Here is a 20,101-nt window from a genome sequence, read left to right as displayed (position 1 = left end):
TTTTTGAAAAGAAAATATAACCTTGTTAAATTTTAAATTAATTTTACTTTCGTAGCTTGAGACCCGTTCACACCCGCACCTTCTTTCACCTCTACCTACCGCTAAAACACGGTAACAATAATAATAATAATAGTAATAATAATAATAATAATAATAATAATAATAATAATAATAATAATAATAATCGAAGTGGCCCAATTCCAGTACATAATGAAGACATCAAGTGTTTGCAAAAAACAGTATTCACTATGCAGGATTTTAAGTTACCATTTTATCCTAGGTATATATCACTGGTTTGTTATATTTAGTGCCAACCACACAAACTTTAATTACTTTACACAATGAGAAATATACATCAGAGCTTCGTGATAAATAAAGTTTGAACACAGTATTTTAAAATATACGGGACGCCTCATGAAAAACAGGAAAATATGCGTCCCGTATATTTTTTGCTTGGACAGTGGGACACTTTAGAGAAATAAGGGACGTCTGGTCACCCTGTCTTAATACGCTTCTCTTTATCTTCATACAATACATGACGTTACTAAATCATCAGAGGAACACTAAATAGCGAATGTGTTCCTCCAAATAGGGTTGGCGTTAGGAAGGGCACCCGTTCGTAAAAATGGGCCAAATCCTTATCAATTGCCAACATCAAAAGATTTTAAAAACTCTAGGAATAATAATAATAATAATAATAATAATAATAATAATAATAATAATAATTGTACCGGGCGGTACACCTCCACGCCGCTAATTTAAAATTTGCGCCAGTTGAAACTCCTCTGCTGGAGGAAGTCTGAACTTTATCGACGGTATTAATTTTCAAGTTTCTCAGAAGATGTCACTACCTGGGAATTTTGGAGTTTTTGAACTGTGTCACTTTTGATGTATTTTTGTTTTACCGGTAGTAAGAAGTGTGAACTTTCTCTTCTAGAGGACACTACTGAAAAACTACAATGGTGCACCCTAGTGCAAGGTGAAAGAACTGTTTTTTGGAGAAATTTTTATTTCAAAAGTTTGTTGCTTGTTAAATTTCTTTCTGTTATTGTTTAAGTTGGCTGTATACCCCTCTCTTTCCCCTTGTTTTGTATTTAGCCAATCCCGAATTTTTAAAATTAATTTCTAACCAATCAGGTGTATCTTCTCCAAAGGGGATATGTTGCTGTACCCTACCCAATAAAGTGATTGTGGGCGGGTGTTTTCTTCCCTAAAACGCCTCGAACTTTCCGCGAGAGTATATAAACTGCTGATTTTTGGGTCTCTGCGCCACTTCTGTACCATCTCTCAGTGTGTAAAGTACATAGCAGGGGGCGGGTAGCGCCTCTTTCTTCGGCAGCGGTCAACAACAAGGTAATGGCCGATTAATAACTTCTTTCTTTGCTAGCTCAGCAGTTTAACTCTCGGGGCGGGTCCGAAGTTTTTCCATAATGTAACCTTCCTTAAAATGTAAAGAAACTTAGTATCTATTCTATCTTTTAAACTGCATATCGGGATAGAGAGTGCTTAACCCTCTCGAGCTCCCACTCATATTGCTTTGAGGTGAACTTATTTCTCACAACCGATTCTTCCTTAATGTAATGTAAATTGTTCTTTTCTAAAGTCACCTCTGTAGTATGGGATTAGCCCTTGCACCAGTGGCCTAGAGCCAAATTAGGTTTTGAAACAAATACATTAGGAGTGCAGATCGCCTCCTCTCAAATTGTTATTTTAGAGGTCATGTAATTAACCTTTTTCACTTAATAGACCTCAGTAGGTTGGGTATTTTACCCCTGTGTCTATGTCCTGAGAGGACAACTTGAAGGTGGAGTTTGGTGTGGCCTTTGAGAGGCTTATAGTTTGAGAGCGAGTAGCTCTTTCTTGAAAATTGAGTGTTGTATGCCTCGAGGAGGCTTTTCTGTGTAATTAGGAGCAAGTGCTCCTGATCATGAATGGGGTTTTCTGCCCCTCTGGTAAAACTTATTTTGGAGTAAAGTTGGGCTAATTGCCCTAGACGTGTGAATTCGGGGCTCGAAGCCCAAATACTGTAAATACTGTAATTGCACCTTTTGTTGCTTTGCTACTCTGTACCTGCCGTACTTGTTATTTCTTAATTTTGAAAAGAAAATATAACCTTGTTAAATTTTACATTAATTTTGATTCCGTAGTTTGAGACCCGTTCAAGCCCGCACCTTCTTTCACCTCTACCTACCGCAAAAACACGGTAATAATAATAATAATAATAATAATAATAATAATAATAATAATAATAATAATAATAATAATAATAATAATAATAATAATAATAATAATAATAATAATAATAATAATAATAATAGTACCGGGCGGTACACCTCTAAGCGACGCAAGTTCATATCTTGCGCCAATCGAAACTTCTCTGCTGGAGAAACTCGGAACTTTAACCACCGAACTAACTCCACTAGTTATCAGAAGATGTCACTGAGTGTTTTTGATTAGCTTTTGTTTTTCATTGATCAAGAAGTGTGAACATTCTCTAACAGATGTCTCTACCAAAAACTATGGTAATACACTCTGGCGCATTGGAATGAACTCTCTTGAAGAAATTTTGTATTCATAAGTTTTGTCTTTACTAAATTTTGTTCTGTGGTTTGTGGGTTGGCATATTAATCCTTTCTTTCCGCCTGTTTTGAATTTATGCAATCAGTAATTTCTGTAATTAATTTTCCTCCAATCATAGCTTTCTTCTTCAAATTTCCATGTGTAATTCTTTGTCTACCAATAAAAATTGAGGGGGTGTGCCTACTCATTCTTGAAAGGTCTCGAATTTTCCACGAGGGTATAAAAACTACCGATTTTCTTGTCTCGGGGCCACTAGTATAACATCTAACTCAGTGTGTGAATATGTAGCAGGGGGCGGGAAGCGCCTCGTTCTTCAGACAGCAGATCTTCAACAAGGTAATGGCCTTTTAACATTTTTATTTCTTGCTAGCTCAGCAGTCTAACTCTCGGGGAGGGTTCGAAACCTTTAATATGTAACCCATCTCTTTAAAATGAAAATTCCTTTTCAGTCTATGTAAAAACTACAAATCTCTTTACCGTAAAGCGGGGATAGAAAGTGCTTCACCCTCTCGAGCTCCCCTTCATTTTGAAATTGAGGTGACTACGTTTTTCATAACCGTTTCTTCTCTTCCTTAATGTATTAAAGTTTTTTCATACGAGTCACCTCCCTAGCTTGGGATTAGCCCCTGTGTATCGGCCTAGAGCCACTTAGGTTTTAATATTGTGTATTTAGGAGTGCAAGTTCACGCCTCCAGTCCTTACTGTACTTTGGGCTATTAACTTAACCTGATGTTTTGTTTTCTTCATGCGAAGGCCCTATAGGTTGGGTATTAAATACCCCTGTTTCTTTGTGTGCCTTGAGGGCAGTTAGTGTAGTCAGTTTATGGCCTCTTAAATAGGCTTGAAAAATTGAGAGCGGGTCAGCTCTTTCTTGTGTGTGAAAGGTGCCTCTGGGAGGCTTGAGGTTAAAAGTTGGAAGCAAGTGCTCCATGCAATTAGGGGTTTTCTGGCCTTTGGTAATTTGTGGTTATGAGCTGAGGGCTCAGGAATTGTAACTTGGGGCACGAAGCCCAGAACTTGTAAGAACCCGAATCTCGGGCTTTTCGTGTAAATCTACTCTGGTACCTGATTTTGTTATTTCCCCTAGTGGAAACTGGTTTAAGTTTGGACTTCTTGATTGTGTACCTGATTTAACTTCTTGTTATTTGTTGTAGCTCAAAATTCTATGTCACCATTGTTAAGTTTTGAAAATATTACCTTTATTGAAATTTTAATTCATCTTTCGGACTTGTAGTTAGACCCATTCCAGCCCGCACCTTCTTTCACCTCTGACTTCCACGGATAACTCCGTTAGAGGCGCGCGTCCGTGAGCATGCTAAAAGGGGATTTTGGGTTCGATTCGCACTGTCAGAAGGCCTGAAGACGGTTTTCCGTGGTTTCCCACTTTCACACCAGGCAAATGGTGGGGCTGTACCTTAATTAAGGCCACGACCGCTTCCTTCCCACTGCTTAGCCTTTCTTATCCCATCGTCGCCATAAGACATATCTGCGTCGTTGGGACGTAAAACAAATAATAATAATAATAATAATAATAATAATAATAATAATAATAATAATAATAATAGTAATAATAATAATAATAATAATAATAATGGCCGCTACTGAGGCTACTGTAAGGTCTGGGATTTTTGAATTCATGAGACTTGTCCGAATTCTTCTTCACTCCGAAGGAATTGCTGTGTCGAAGGAGTCGAGCATAAGCAAGCAAAACATTCAGCACTGTCCTGCTTACTTCAGCGAAAGCCTATGAGATAAGTAGCCATTGTCTACTTCCAGCCAGAGATAAGACGACAGCCGCTGAGCATTTCAATCTTATGACAACAGTTCTTATATGACGCCTCCCGTAAGAATAGCTCATAGATAAGAGTTGTCAAATCGTTATACTGTATTGGCTGAATCAAGGCCATGTTAAGGTAAGTTATCATAACGAATTCAAGGACCATCGGGGGCCTCATTCTCTTATGTTTACAAAATAGGGAAATCAAACAATTTTTTGGTGCTCAATACGGGTCGGCTAAAATATTGTGTGTGTAGATTCCTCAGCCGAAGACTGGTTGGATCCTCAACAGCTCCAGAGTCAGCTATCATATGTGGCCTAGGAAATAAGGAGTGAGGTAGATTTTCTGTTGCTTTCCTCGCTGAGCCAGAAGTAGTAGGTTACATATCAGTCTGCCAAGCCCACTAAAATGCAAACACTTAATAGACCCTATAAGCAATACTTTCGCAGCATTCATTCCAACGGAAAGGCTGCAAAAGGAATGGTATTTATATTGCTCAATCACTTTCATATCGTCAAAGCCAAGGATGATACTTAGACAGTAAAATGAATGTAATAAACTTCATGGTAGTTCGTAGCTGCAGACACAATTTACTCTGCAAACTGCGTCTCACCAGAGATGGTATTTCCAGTGAGGCTCAACTTGTAGAATTTGAACAAAATAGCAGATATTTTAGATTCAGTGGGTCAAATGAACTGTGTCGCAATTGACCAATCCAAGACCTTTGATAGATCATGGGAGACTGCTGTTGAAAGTGAAGGCTATTCGACTAAACGAAAGAGTGGTTGAATTGGTGGCTACATTTCTAGAGAACAGAACTTAGAGCATTAGGTTAGATGTGATTAGTTATTTTCAAAATTTCGAGGCTTGCCCTCGAAACAGTTAGTTCACACAAAACTTATGGTGTGGCGCCTCAAGAATTCGACAGCAGTGATTCGCTTATTTCAAAAATCGCTAAGGTACCGTTCTGTCAGGTTGTTAAAGAGGAATGAACTTGTCACTGTTACCAATACAACCACTTGCGGCTAAATGTAACTCTTCTAGCCCCATAATTTATTTAGCTGTGAATTAACCATATTCAAAAATTTACTTAGCCTCTAAAATAAGAGATTTAATCATTTTTAGCAGAGGATTTCAGCCATTTTAAATTAAGTACAGACCTGAGTTACATAGCAACAACGAAAAGAAATACAACAAGCAATTACTTGAAAACAAGTCATTTCGAGATAACAAAATGAACAAAAAAAGGAATACTTTAAAACAAAAGTTCATAAATACGGGACAATTAAAAATTACTTACAAGTACTGTAACATAATAAATACAAGCAATTGCATAGAAATGCATAGGAAATTTACAGAACATAACTTGAAAGTACAGTATTCCTTTTTTTAAATGATATTTGTTCGTGGCGTCGACCTCTGTAGATCTCTAATAATAATAATAATAATAATAATAATAATAATAATAATAATAATAATAATAATAATGTTTGCTTTACGTCCCACTAACTACTTTTACGGCCTTCGGAGACGCCGAGGTGTCGGAATTTAGTCCCGCAGGAGTTCTTTTACGTGCCAGTAAATCTACCGACACGAGACTGTCGTGTTTGAGCACCTTCAAATACCACCGGACTGAGCCAGGATCGAACCTGCCAAGTTGGGGTTAGAAGGCCAGAGCCTTAACCGTCTGAGACACTCAGCCCGGCCTGTAGATCTCTTGCCACTACTTGCACCATATGATTTTTGCTATTTGCTTTACGTCGCACCGACACAGATAGGTCTTATGGCGACGATGGGATAGAAAAGGCCTAGGAATGGGAAGGAAGCGGCCGTGGCCTTAATTAAAGTACAGCCCCAGCATTTGCCTGGGGTGAAAATGGGAAACCACGGAAAACCGTCTTCAGGGCTGCCGACAGTGGCGTTCGAACCTGCTATCTCCCGAATAGTGGATACTGGCCGCACTTAAGCGACTGAAGCTCTCGAGCTCTGTACCATATGATTTAAATCTGCGTGTAATTGTAATTGCGGAAGTGTAGAGTGTTGAATGTGAGGAAAGGAACGTTAAGGACGACACAAACACCCAGTCCCTAGGCCAGGTACATCAATAAGTTACAATCAAAAATCCCTGACCCGGCCGGAAATCGAACCCGGGGTCGCCGGGTGACAGGCGGTCGCGTTGCCTTCTACACCGCGGGGCCGGACATGGTGTTCCCTTACATGTAGTGCAATGCAGGCACTCAGAATTCCACTAAAATTTCTCAAAATATGTTTTCAAACTCCGATTAAACAACATCTCCTGTTAAACTACATTTGATTTTGACCGGGCGACTTGGCCGTGTGGTTAGGGGCACGCGGCTGTGAGCTTGCATCCGGTAGATAGTGGGTTCGAATCCCACTGTCGGCAGCCCTGAAGATGGTTTTCCGTGGTTTCCCATTTTCACACCAGACAAATGCTGGGGCTGTACCGCAATTCAGGCCACGGCCACTTCCGTCCAATTTCTAGGCCTTTCCTATCCCATCGTCGCCATAATCTGTGTCGGTGCGATGTAAAGCAACTAGTAAAAAAGAACCATTTTAATGAATATTGAATTTTCACGACCGCACTGTAATCGAAACAGACATTCAACGTATTAGGTCGTGTTACGTACATGTAGTACGTATTGAAGAGATGTTGAGTACAGAACAAAAATGGCCAGCCGGACACCACTACGTTGAAAGTCTGTTTCGAAGAACCATTTTAATTTGGTGCTAAGCTATGAGTTACTCAGTTTTACGAAATTAACATTAAGGTGCTTTGGTCCATGCTACTGCCTCCATCGGCACTCACGAGTTTCTGGCCACTGTATTGATGATAATGCTGATGTGCGAAGTATTTGTACGCCACAGTGCATGCAAAGGGCACTAGGAAAGTTTTGCAATACGCAAAAATGGTTGGCTGGACACCCCTGTTATGGTGAGGGATGAAAAGAGGGGTGAAAACCGGTCTAGAAGACAGCAATGTGCGACCTTCACACCAGTTGTTACCAAGCAGTGGGACTGAAAGCAAGTTAAGATATCAGTGTGGTCTAAAGGTGAATATCGTGCAATTATCCGCTACAATTTTGATCCTGGATTAACTGTTGACCAGTGCCTGGAGGAAATGACTCCTGTTCTGGGGAAAGACTGTCCACATCGGACAACAATTTTCCGCTGGTACAAAGAGTTCCAGAGAGGAAATTTTGGGGTCGTTATAGGTGATGAAACTTGGCTTTATTATTACGATGTCCCAACAAAATCCCATAACAAGGCGTGGCTGTTTGAAGTTGGGGGTACTTCTGTGACTGTGCGAAAGTCAAGGTCATTGAAGAAAAGGATGATTGCAGTATTCTTCACTAAACGGGGCATCCTGACTCGGGTCGTGCTAGAAACACAAAGGATAGTTTCTGCAAAGTGGTACAGTGAGACTTGTCTGCCTCAGGTCATACAGGTTCTCAAGCAGCTCCGTCCAAGACCACGGCTCAACACGTGGCTCTTGCATCACGGCAATGCTCCAGCACATCGTGCTAATGTAACAATGGATTTTCTTGCCAGATCAGGGTTGACTGTGCTTGATCACCCTCAATACAGTCCTGATTTTGCCCCATGTAACTTCGCACTCTTCCAAGAAGTGACGATGAAGCTGACAGGGCGGCGTTTTGCATCCGACGAGGAGCTTCTGGCAGCGTGGGATCAAGAGTGTGAAAATGTAACCGAAGAAAAGTGGCAGAGTTGGTTCAGTGACTGGTTTCGACGTATGGAGAAATGTACTGAGTGTGGCGGAAATTATTTTGAAAAAGTCTAAAGCGTTCACCCACATTGCAAAACTTTCCTAGTGCCCTTTGTAAAACCAAACCCCATGGCGTAAAAGCCCTGAAAGGCCTGGGCCTACCAAGCGACCGCCTCTCAGCCCGAAGGCCTGCAGATTACGAGGTATCGTGTGGTCAATACGACGCATCCTCTCGGTCGTTATTCTTGGCGTTCTAGACCGGGGCCGCTATCTCACCGTCAGATAGCTCCTCAATTATAATCACGTAGGTTGAGTGGACCTCGAACCAGCCCTCAAATTCAGATAAAAATCCCTGTCCTGGCCAGGAATCGAACCAGGGGCCTTCGCGTAAGAGGCAAGCACGCTTCCCCTACACCGCGGGGCCAGCACAGTTCATTACGTCCACTACAAATCAAACCTTAGAATGTATGTAGGCCTATGGTAAGTCCCCAGACGGAAGGCTGATTGGATCCTCAACAGATCAGCCATCTGCCCTCATATGTAACCTAAGCGTTACAAAAGAGATGTACAAGGGAAATGAGGAGTGAAAAAAAAATCCGTTCTTTTCCTCAGCCAGACGGTCCTGTTGCAAATCAGTCTGCCAAACCCACTGAAATCTACATACCAACCGACCTTATAAGCAACACTTTCACACCTAGGCTTGCCAAATTTTCAACTCTGTACTCTGGGTAATAATAATAATAATAATAATAATAATAATAATAATAATAATAATAATAATAATAATAATAATAATAATAATAATAATCATAATCATCATCATCATCATCATCATCATCATCATCATCATCATCTGTTTACCCTCCAGGTTCGGTTTTTCCCTCGGACTCAGCGAGGGATCCCACCTCTACCGCCTCAAGGGCAGTGTACTGGAGCTTCAGACTCTTGGTCGGGGGATAAAACTGGGGAGTATGACCAGTACCTCGTCCAGGCGGCCTCACCTGCCATGCTGAACAGGGGCCCTGCGGAGGGATGGGAAGACTGGAAGGGATAGGCAAGGAAGAGGGAAGGAAGCGGCCGTGGCCTTGAGTTAGGTACCATCCCGGCATTCGCCTGGAGGAGAAGTGGGAAACCACGGAAAACCACTTCCAGGATGGCTGAGGTGGGAATCGAACCCACCTCTACTCAGTTGACCTCCCGAGGCTGAGTGGACCCCGTTCCAGCCCTCGTACCACTTTTCAAATTTCGTGGCAGATGTGGGAATCGAACCCGGGCCTCCGGGGGTGGCAGCTAATCACGCTAACCACTACACCACAGAGGCGGACATAATAATAATAATAATAATAATAATAATAATAATAATAATAATAATAATAATGTAAATATAGTACGCCTATTCTAAATCAAAATACTATTTGAGTTTTTCTTGTACTCCTGGCGCAATAAAATTATTTTTCCACAAGAATACTCGATTCGGTGTGTGGGCATGGCATTTTCTTTTCAAAAGTACAGTCCTTGCAACTCAATACAGGATAATTTAAGGCTTTAAAATATTATTCCTATACCAATAGTGTTTAGAGGAAGTTATATTAGAAATTATGACATGTTCGAACTGCACCGAAAAACTTTGACGACAGTCTCTATATTCTGTTTCAAACTTACTTTCCTTTACTAACCAGTTGTATGAACTCCACCCATTATTAAAAATACAGTACTATTTTTTAATTGTTTCTTTTTCTTTTCTTCCCCTCCCAAACTAGCCATTTATAACGCTTACTTCCACTGTCCCACACACAACACTGAACTGAATCTGCTATTAACAACATAATGTTTAAATGAGACGCAACAACAACTATTTCCTAATAAAAAGTTATAACTCTATCTGGTAACACCTGATGAACGAAGGCACTGGGGACACATGATTTGAAAAGTAAAGTAAGAAATAGAATTATTAGCCGATGTGTCATTATTCCGGGAGAATCCCGCCATATTTGGCAAGCCTGCCGCACTATTCATCACAGGGACTAGCCGCATAAGAAAGGGAGAAAAAGAGGCCCCATTACCTTAAGCAGAATTGCGTACTGTCATTTAGAAATGAAGTAGACCTCTGGATCTCAGATATCTATTGAACTACGATGGAATAAACAAGAATAAATAAATACAGAGTCCATCAGGACGCGCGTTCGGCAATGTAATATATGAGCTGATCGCAGCATACCAGCGTGGTATAAAAGTCCAAACAAATTTTTATTTCTTTTTTTTTACTGTATTAACCGTAACTGAACTACCGGACTAACGTCTAAACTACACCTGCTTTTTTAAAATTTTACATCCTCTGCTCCACCACGTGATACACTGAGCTCTGAGGCCAGCGCTAATTGACTCCTTTTAATAATTTCTTAACTTGCAATCGCAGATAATCACAGTTAAGCAACATGGCCTAAAATGCGCAAGGATGGGTGACCACTAAATTTCAGTGATTTACCTGCTAGCTTCCCACTTCGAAGGCTGAGGTTCGATTGAGAACGTCATCTCAAAAATCGCGTGACGTCGGGGAGAACATCCGACCTTAAACCCCGTCGAAAACCAAAACGAGCCTGAGTGACTTCAGCGACTCCTGAAACACCTGAGGTAAGCTGAAGAAAGACAGCGAAGATTAAGAAACAGAATACTAATAGTGCCCGCGACTCCATCCGCGTCGAAGTCGGATCTGAACACCGTTGGTTAACAGTCCAACAGTAACTCGCCTCTGATCAATCTCTCTGCCACTCTTTCTCTCTCCCCTAGTCTCTTCTACAATATTAGCGTGTCTGTTAAGGATGTTTGCAACAAGAATGGACGGTAAAAGCTATACAGTATGTGGCGTGCAATTTAAAGCAGAATGGGTTCCTGTATTTTGATAAATCTTACCTGCATACAGAAGAAAACCGTACCGCCCGCGAAGCATATGAAGGCGCCAATGAGATGCACCACAATGACATTAGACTCTTGGAAGTTGGCGACCATGTCGAGGCCCAGACATGCGAGAGCGCCAAAGTAGCCAGCTATCTTGTTTATCCTGGGAGAGATGCTTGCTCGTGGTCCAGCCAGTCGCGAGATCTCCTTCACTTGCCGATATCGCACGTACACACACACCAGAACTGGAATAGAGTTAGCAAGCATCAGTAAGTCTTCGGATATCTTCATAGATTTACTGTGTTCATCCAGTTCAGGTACCATGGAAATCAATAGTCATTTTCCCCAAGAAAGTATGTGTTAAAAGAAGTGCGGGTAGTAGAACTTGACTAAAATACTCCCGATATTCCTCCTAATATAACAGAATATATTTGTTTGTCATCTACAGGGTGTCCTAATTACAGATGATGTAATAGAAAATTAAATAACATATATATAAATATACATGTTCACTTTTTTCCTACAGACTATTCACGTTATAATTCACATAATTTACAAAATGTTCCACCCCTGAGAACAGTTTTCCGTATTGGAGTGGAAGGGTGACGAAAAATGTCGAGTGACCCTTCCAGCTGATTTATAATCCTAAGGGCTTGCATGAAGCAAGAATTTTCGTGTTCAACCGTCCTCTTTTCTAGTTATTTCAGTCTTGCATGCAACAAATATGTAAAAATACCATGTTAAATGTTCCTAGGTAAAGCGGATAAAGTTAATGCTGTACAAAAGCCCCGTCGACAACGCTTTGCACTCTCAGTAGCCAGTGGGGTTTTCTTTTTGTTGAAGGAACGCACTTATGACAACCTACTGGAAGGCACTACTTCTCGTACTTTGAGACGCTCGAATCTAGCGATGGAAGAGTGAGTCGAAGGAGCTATGCGTTTTCACATTCCAAAATGTTAACAGACAAATGTAACAGAACAACCGAACGGAGTGGCCGTGCGTGTTTACGTGCTACGGCTAAAGAGGTGAGATCTGCATTCGGGAGGCGAACGGGTTCGAACCCCACCGTCGGCTGTCCTGAGAATGGTTTTCTGTGGTTTCACATTTTTACTCCCAGGCAAATGTCGGAATAGATGCAAAGGCCACAGCAGATTCCTTCCTTCCTCCTTACCCAGTTCCATTCACCATCATCATTTAATCTTCATTAGCTCCTCACCTGAAGTTGGCGTCAGGAAGGCCATCCGGCCGTAAAAACATGCCATATAATTTCATTTTACCCCATTCCCGGCCCCGTATCGGGAAAAGGCAGTAAGGGGTAGACGTACAACTGTAACAGAATTGTTAACGTGTTTGTATTGAACCCTTGGTGGTAAAGGTCATGGGTTCAGTATGTACACACGCATTTCAGGAACGAGTGGCCCAGCACCGCGCATGGCGGTCTAGTGAGTAAAGGTGTCGGGTCCAAATACATTTCCAAGCAGTTTCTTAATTGAAAATTAACAAATCTCAACATGAAATCAACGCTTCTAGCACAAATGTGCACTTACACTGTGCGCCACTGAAACGCTCTGTTTCCACACATTTACAATTTGGTGAATTAAAGGAGGATCCAAAAATTCCGAAAAATCTTTGCCACTGTTGAGTGAACTTCTATGTATATTTTGCAAAATAACAATATTTATTTGTTCCCTGCTTCTTTTATGAGCAGTTTATAGTTTGCCGTTTCAATTAGGCCTATGTATCTGCTTTAAAAACTAAAATAGTACCATTTATAGTAAATAAAAATGAAGTGGCGTATGGATTTTAGTGTCGGGAGTGTCTGAGGACAACTTCGGCTCGCCAGGTACAGGTCTTTTGATTTGACTCCCTAGGCGACCTGCGCGTTATGATGAGGATGAAATGATGATGAAGACAACACATACACCCAGCCCCCGTGTCAGCGGAATTAACCAATTATTGTTAAAATTCCCGACACTGCCGGGAATCGAACCCTGGGCCCCTGCGACAAAAGGCCAGCACGATAACCATTTAGCCATAGAGCCGAACACCATTTACAGTGTTCGTGGACGACATGATCTTTATACAGATTTATGTGTGTAGTGCATTCAAAGTTTAATTTAGAAACACACACAAGGTGGTTATTAATTTGAATATTGAGTATTTAATTGAAATTATGCCAGTAATATGTAACAATCCGCCTCTGTGGTGTAGTGGTTAGTGTGATTAGCCGCCACCCTCGGAGGCCTGGGTTCGATTCCCGACTCTGCCACGAAATTTGAAAAGTGGTACGAGGGCTGGAACGGGGTCCACTCAGCCTCGGGAGGTCAACTGAGTAGAGGTGGGTTCGATTCCCACCTCAGTCATTCTGGAAGTAGTTTTCCGTGGTTTCCCACTTCCCCTCCAGGCAAATGCCGGGATGGTACCTAACTTAAGGCCACGGCCGCTTCCTTCCATCTTCCTTATCTACCCCTTCCAATCTTCTCATCCCTCACAAAGGTCCCTATTCAGAATAGCAGGCGCGGTCGCCTGGGCGAGGTACTGGTCATCCTCCCCAGTTGTATCCCCCGACCCATTGTCTCACGCTCCAGGACAGTGCCCTTGAGGCGGTAGAGGTGGGATCCCTCTCTGAGTCCGAGAGAAACTCCAACCCTGTAGGGTAAGCAGATTAAGAAAGAAGAAGAAAGAATATGTAACAATTCTTCTGCCAGTGTTTGCACGTGTAAAATGTAAATATACTAATGCAATAATAAAGTTAGTGTTAATTTATTCTAATCATGTACAGTGTCTTGTTCATTCAGAAACAGAGAAACCGTCACTGCATGGAACCTCTGCTTCGTTATTACACACTCGTGTTTTCGGGGCAAGTGAAGGAGCTAGAGATGCAAGGTGGAAATCAGTGACTACTGCATCAGAATGTGTGTCCTTTTCTATAATTTAGGTTGTCGATTCCAGCAAGAATCCCTGAGGTGGAGTGTGACGCAATCCGTCTGATCAACAAGATAGTATAGGACACTGGAACATAAGCCTGAAACAGAACTGAATGCCTGAAACTGTCGTTCTATATTGCAGCATACTATTTCTTACCTAATGATGGTTCTTGAGATAATACACACCGTCGTTTCCCCTAGAAATACCGCTACGGTACATGACAATGTTGAGGGGAGAAATACTGACCCGCAACACATGCATCGCAGAACGAAAATTCTTAATATACAGTAAGTAGTAGTTCATGCAGTAGCCTCCGTGGCTCAGACGACAGCGCGCCGGCCTCTCACTGCTGAGTTCCGTGGTTCAAATTCCGGTCACTCCATGAGAGATTTGTGCTGGGCAAAGCGTTGGCGGGACAGGTTTTTCTCCGGTTACACCGGTTTTCCCAGTCATAATTCATACCAGCAACACTCTCCTATATCATTTCATTTCATCTGCCATTCATTAATCATTGCCCCCAGAGGAGTGCGACACCTTCGGCAGCCGGCACAATTCCTAACCTCGCTGCAATTCCATTCCTGACCCGGTCGAATGACTGGAAACAGGCTGTGGATTTTCAGTAGTTCATGCAGTGCCGAACCTTAGATGACAGAACCTTTCGCGTCCGAGTTTGAAATGGAAATACAATCACATAGCGGTTTCTCTAGGCGCAACGACGATACACTTCCCTTCGACTTGAAAGATGGCGTATTTTCAACTTCCATCGACCGGGCAAGCTGCCCGTGCGGTTATTGGAGCGCAGCTGTGAGCTTGCATCCGAGAGATAGTGAGTTCGAACCCCAGCCCTGAAGATGGTTATCCGTGGTTTCCTATTTTCAAACAAGGCAAATGTTTGGATGGTACCTTTTTAAGGCCACGGGCGCTTCCTTCCCACTCCTAGGCCTTTCCTATCCCATCGTCGCCGTAAGACCTGTATGTCGGTGCGACGCAAAGCAAATTGTAAAAAGAAAACTTCCAATCAATCAATCAATCAATCAATCAATCAATCAATCAATCAATCAATCAATCAATCAATCAATCAATCCTGTGCATTTAGGGCAGTCGCCCTGGTGGCAGATTCCCTACCTGTTGTTTTCCTAGCCTTTTTCTAAATGATTTCAAAAAAATTGGAAATTTATTGAACGTCTCCCATGGTAAGTACTCCAATCCCTAACTCCCCTTCCTATAAATGAATATTTGCCCTAATTTGTCCTCTTGAATTCCAACTTTATCTTCATATTGTGATCTTTCCTACTTTTATAAACGCCACTCAAACTTATTCGTCTACTAATGTCATTCCACGCCATCTCTCCGCTGACAGCTCGGAACATACCACTTAGTCGAGCAGCTCTTCTTCTTTCTCTCAATTCCTCCCATCACAAACTTTGCAACATTTTTGTAACGCTACTCTTTTGTTGGAAATCACTCAGAACAAATCGAGCTGCTTTTCTTTGGATTTTTTCCAGTTCTAGAATCAGGTAATCCTGGTGAGGGTCCCATACACTGGAACCATACTCTAGATGGAGTCTTACCAGAGACTTATATGCCCTCTCTTTTGCATCCTTACTACAACCCCTAAACACCCTCATAACCATGTGCAGAGATCTGTACCCTGTAATTACAATCCCATTTATGTGATTACCCCAATGAAGATCTTTCCTTATATTAACACCTAGATACTTACAACGATCCCCAAAAGGAACTTTCACCCCATCAACGCAGTAATTAAAACTGAGAGGACTTTTCCTATTTGTGAAACTCACAACCTGACTTTTAACCCCGTTGATCAACATACCATTGCCTGCTGTCCTTCTCACAACATTTTCGAGGTCACGTTTAAGGCCGAGTAGCTTACGTCTGAAGATGATGATTGGGGGAAAGAACTAAGGATCTGTAGAATAAATACCATCCAAGGAAAATCAGCGAAGAAATTTGAAACTGTTCATCGTTCAGGATATATTCGATTCACAAGTTATAAATATACATTTCCTTTCCATTTAAACCCTTAACTGGGGCCTATGACCTAGATGTTACGCCCCTTTAAACAACAATCATCATCATCATCATCATCATCATCATCAGCCCGTAACTACCGACGTGGGATTTCAGTTGCGTTAATACTGACATGTGCTCCCAGGGGCCATACTCAGGTGGCAATTAATAAAACAAAGATAAGGATATTTTAAAACTTAGAATAGTTCGTTATGTTTTTATTTCCTAAAATTTTAAGAAACTGGTGATTGAAAATGTAACCCATATTATGTTTGACACCTAAGGGTATCGTTGTAAGAAAATTGTCACCAAAATTTCACTGATATACACACTACTACACTAGAAATTTGAAAACTACGTTAAAAATGAAATGCACCGACACAGATAGGTCTTATAGCGACGAAGGGATAGGAAAGTGATAGGGGTGGGAAAGAAGAGGCTGTGGCCTTAAGGTACAGCCCCACTACTTGCCTGGTGTGAAAATGGGAAACCACGGAAAACATTCTTCAGGGCTGCCGAAAGTGGGGTTCGAAGCCACTATATCCCGAATCAAAGCTCACAGTTGCACGTCCCTAACCGCACGGCCAACTCAGTCGGTAACTGTATATTTCAGAGACGACGCGCGCGCATACCCAAAAGAGATAACATTACATACTTCAGAAACTGTAGAAATTATTAGATCCTCAACACATGCTCAATTATAACATTTAAAATGATAATTTAAAATACTTTAGCAGAGGCGACACACACACACACACACACACACACACACACACACACACACACACACACACACACACACACACACACACACACACACATGTTGTAAATAAATAATGTATATAGCCCCTACTCTTAAATGAAATAGTTTAATATTCTTTGAAAACCATTGTGTATCAAGTAGAGCAACAATTAAAGTTCATCATTCCACCACCTGACGATGGATCCTAGATTCTGAAACGCGTTGTGGACTACAACATTTAATAAAAATTGTGAGTGGTAACAGTTTTAATTATTCATAAAGGATTAATTCACAGTCACGGACAAGGCCTACATAAAAAACATTAACAAAGATTTTCGTTTTACAATTTGCTTTACGTCACAGCGACGCAGATAGGTCTTATGGCGACGAAGGGATAGGAAAGGGCTAGGAGTGGGAAGGAAGCAGCCGTGGCATTAATTAAGATACATTACGGCATTTACCAGACGTGAGCATGGGAAACAACGGAAAATCGTCTACAGGGTTGCCGACAGTGGGGTTCGAACCCACTACATTCCGAATGTAAGTCTTAGCTGCACGTCCCTAACCGCACGGCCAACTCGCCCGGTAAATCCAAGAATGAGGACGGGGTTTATTGTAATGCATATAATATTCTACATACGGTACTCATTGTTTCTATGGACACACTGTATTGATGCACATATTTTAATTATCAGGAAGCGACACACATTCTGTGGTATTTGGGTTTATTTTTATTCCCAAACCATGCAATCATCAAATATTTCAGACAAATGTGTGTACTACGTTGTATCTTTTATAAAAGGACGTGTTCGACAAACGGCTGTATTAGAGCTGGGGACGGAGCGGAGCAGTTGTTGTGACGTCATCACCCGGTAGTACCGAGTGAACTACCGAGTAAATGTCCTGACGCGGGACGTTTAAACACGTTATAGGTATGCACTGCGAAGGTATTGCATCCCTCTATTAATACCCTTTTCTCACAACGTAACAACTGTAAATAACTGCATATATATTCACTATAATTGTTATATACGTAACTGCTAGGGAGTAGGAGGTAGTATGTGGAATAAATGTTAGTTACTCGTATAGTTAACTCATTCGAATAGTGAAACAAAGTATGGCGCATACCTACCGAAAGGGTTTGTATACAAGGGGATTGGAAGTTAACAGAAAAGTAATGTATTAACCATTATTTCGTAAGTTCATGTGATACGGTACACTGTTAATGAGAAGAATAACCTGAATATAAAGAATCTTATCAGAATATAATGAAAACACTGACATAATTTCATCTACAGGATGACAAAAGTAATTACGTAAATGAACGTTGACCGGAATGTCCTTCTTTGCAAATGTGATTACAAAACATATCTGACAACATACTACTACACGTCCCAATGCCAAACAGCTATCAGTAGAATGCTTCTATAAATACAGTTATTATATTATATTATATTATATTATATTATATTATATTATATTATATTATATTATATTATATTATATTATATTATATTATATTATATTATATTATATTATATTATATTTGATGTGCCACCACCCGTCGCGTATGTGCGGCCACAAAATTTGCATTTTGCGTGTTTCCTATTGTCAGTGATGTCAAAAAACTGCCAGGCATCCGACGGTTTTCGTGGCCATTGTGGAACAACTTTCTGTAAACATTTCTTTAAATTCCTTTAAATGTTCTAAAAATATAACTACTATCTACGAATATGTTTAAATATCACACTAACACCACAAATATAATCTAACAGACTTTACATTATCTACAAAACATAACAAGCGTAGGAAATATATACGTACATTCGAAACAACACAGATTGAATACAGGTACTTTCGTACGTGTGTTGTGCGCTACACTGTACTCAGGTCCTCCGCGAGTACTCGCAGTTGTAAGCGGAGGGGATCGGTGGTGCGCTCCACCGCTAGAACCGGATTACTCATCGGTATTACTCGCTCCGTCCCCACCTCTAGGCTGTATTATTCAGCGTCAGAGAGAATGAGCGATAAGACAGCTCAGTTCCTCGATCGAAAGATTGGTCTACTAGATCAGTTTGAATTTTTGAATTTAGCTACTCAATTCAGTAACGTTTAATATTTAAAAAGTCTGTTATTTCGGATTACTTGATTCGAGAACTGGGTGATTTCCGACAAAAGAGTAGCGTTACGGAAACCTTGCAAAGTTTGGGTTGGGAAGACCTGCTCGACTAAGGGTCATGTTCCGAGCTGTCAGTGGAGAGATGGCGTGGAATGACATCAGTAGATGGATAAGTTTGAGTGGTGTTTTTAAAAGTAGGGAAGATCACAATGTAAAGATAAAGTTGGAATTCAAGAGGAAAAATTGGGGCAAATATCCGTATATGCGAAGGGGAGTTAGGGATTGGAATAACTTGCCAAGGGAGACGTGCAATATATTTCTAAATTATTTATGAAACTAGGTAAACAACAGATAGGGAATCTGCCACCGGGGTGACTGCCCTGAATGCATAATCAGTGTTGATTGGTTGATTGATTGTTATTGTATTCATAGTATGTTATTGTATTATTTAACATCCCATTTTCCAACTATCAGTATGCCGATATAAGGCTTTTAGTAGTCTATACTTTGTTCATGAGATCTACTTCAGTAGTTGAGGGAGTCTGGTATTAAAAGTTGAATTATCTGCTAATCTTGGGGTTAATAAGTAAATCAGGCGTGCAGTTTCTAAAAAAGTTATCTTACTGTTTTAACAAGAGTGAAACAACTTAAATTCAGAGAAAGTTAATTTAACAGAGAACTGAGACTCACGAACAGCTGCTGCTATGTTGACGAACTGTGCGAATACACAGCTTTCCGGTGGGGTAGTCCCAGTCTCACTGATGTAGGGGAAGCCTGCGTCCACATGCTCCAATGCCACAGCAATGGCATACCTGGAAAATTGCATTTAATAATAATATTAATAATAATGCGAAGAAGAACTAGTGTCCGAATGGAAAAGAAAAGAAAGAAAAAGAAAGAAAGAAAGAAAGAAAAAAGAAAAAGAAAGATTCAACGCCAGAAAGTGGATTTTGTATTTTTATACTTTACAATTGGCTTTACGTCGCACGGATACAGATAGGTCTTATGGCGACGATGAGATAGGAAACGGATAGGAGTGGGAAGGAAGGGCCATGGCATTAAATAAGGTACAGCCCCAGCATTTTCCTGGTGTGAAAATGGGAAACCACGGAAAACTATCTTCAGGGCTGCCGATAGTGGGGTTCAAACCCACTATCTCCCGAATGCAAGCTCACAGCTGCGTGGCCCTATCCGCACGGCCAATTCGCTCGGTAGTAGATACTTTATAGACAAACTGAAGTCGAACTGATTACTTAATAAGATAGCATTTCATAGTAGCCAAA

General features: G+C 41.1%; 1 protein-coding gene across 2 annotated transcripts in view; it reads right to left on the bottom strand.

The window, feature by feature from the left end:
- Nucleotides 1–20,101, bottom strand: part of LOC136867221 (DNA damage-regulated autophagy modulator protein 2) — a 189,339-nt gene that overhangs the window by 87,791 nt on the left and 81,447 nt on the right. For both annotated transcript variants that reach the window (XM_067144358.2, XM_067144359.2), the window contains exons 3-4: nucleotides 19,509–19,630; nucleotides 11,014–11,243 (exon numbers count right to left, since the gene is read on the bottom strand). In XM_067144358.2, coding sequence (XP_067000459.1) covers nucleotides 11,014–11,243; nucleotides 19,509–19,630 — 352 coding nt within the window. The remainder of the gene's footprint in view (nucleotides 1–11,013; nucleotides 11,244–19,508; nucleotides 19,631–20,101) is intronic.

The sequence above is a fragment of the Anabrus simplex genome, chromosome 3, assembly GCF_040414725.1.
Source record: "Anabrus simplex isolate iqAnaSimp1 chromosome 3, ASM4041472v1, whole genome shotgun sequence".
NCBI classification, from domain to species: Eukaryota; Metazoa; Arthropoda; class Insecta; order Orthoptera; family Tettigoniidae; genus Anabrus; species Anabrus simplex.
The sequence above is the reverse complement of the archived record's forward strand: the minus strand, read 5'-3'. Positions and strand labels throughout refer to the sequence as shown.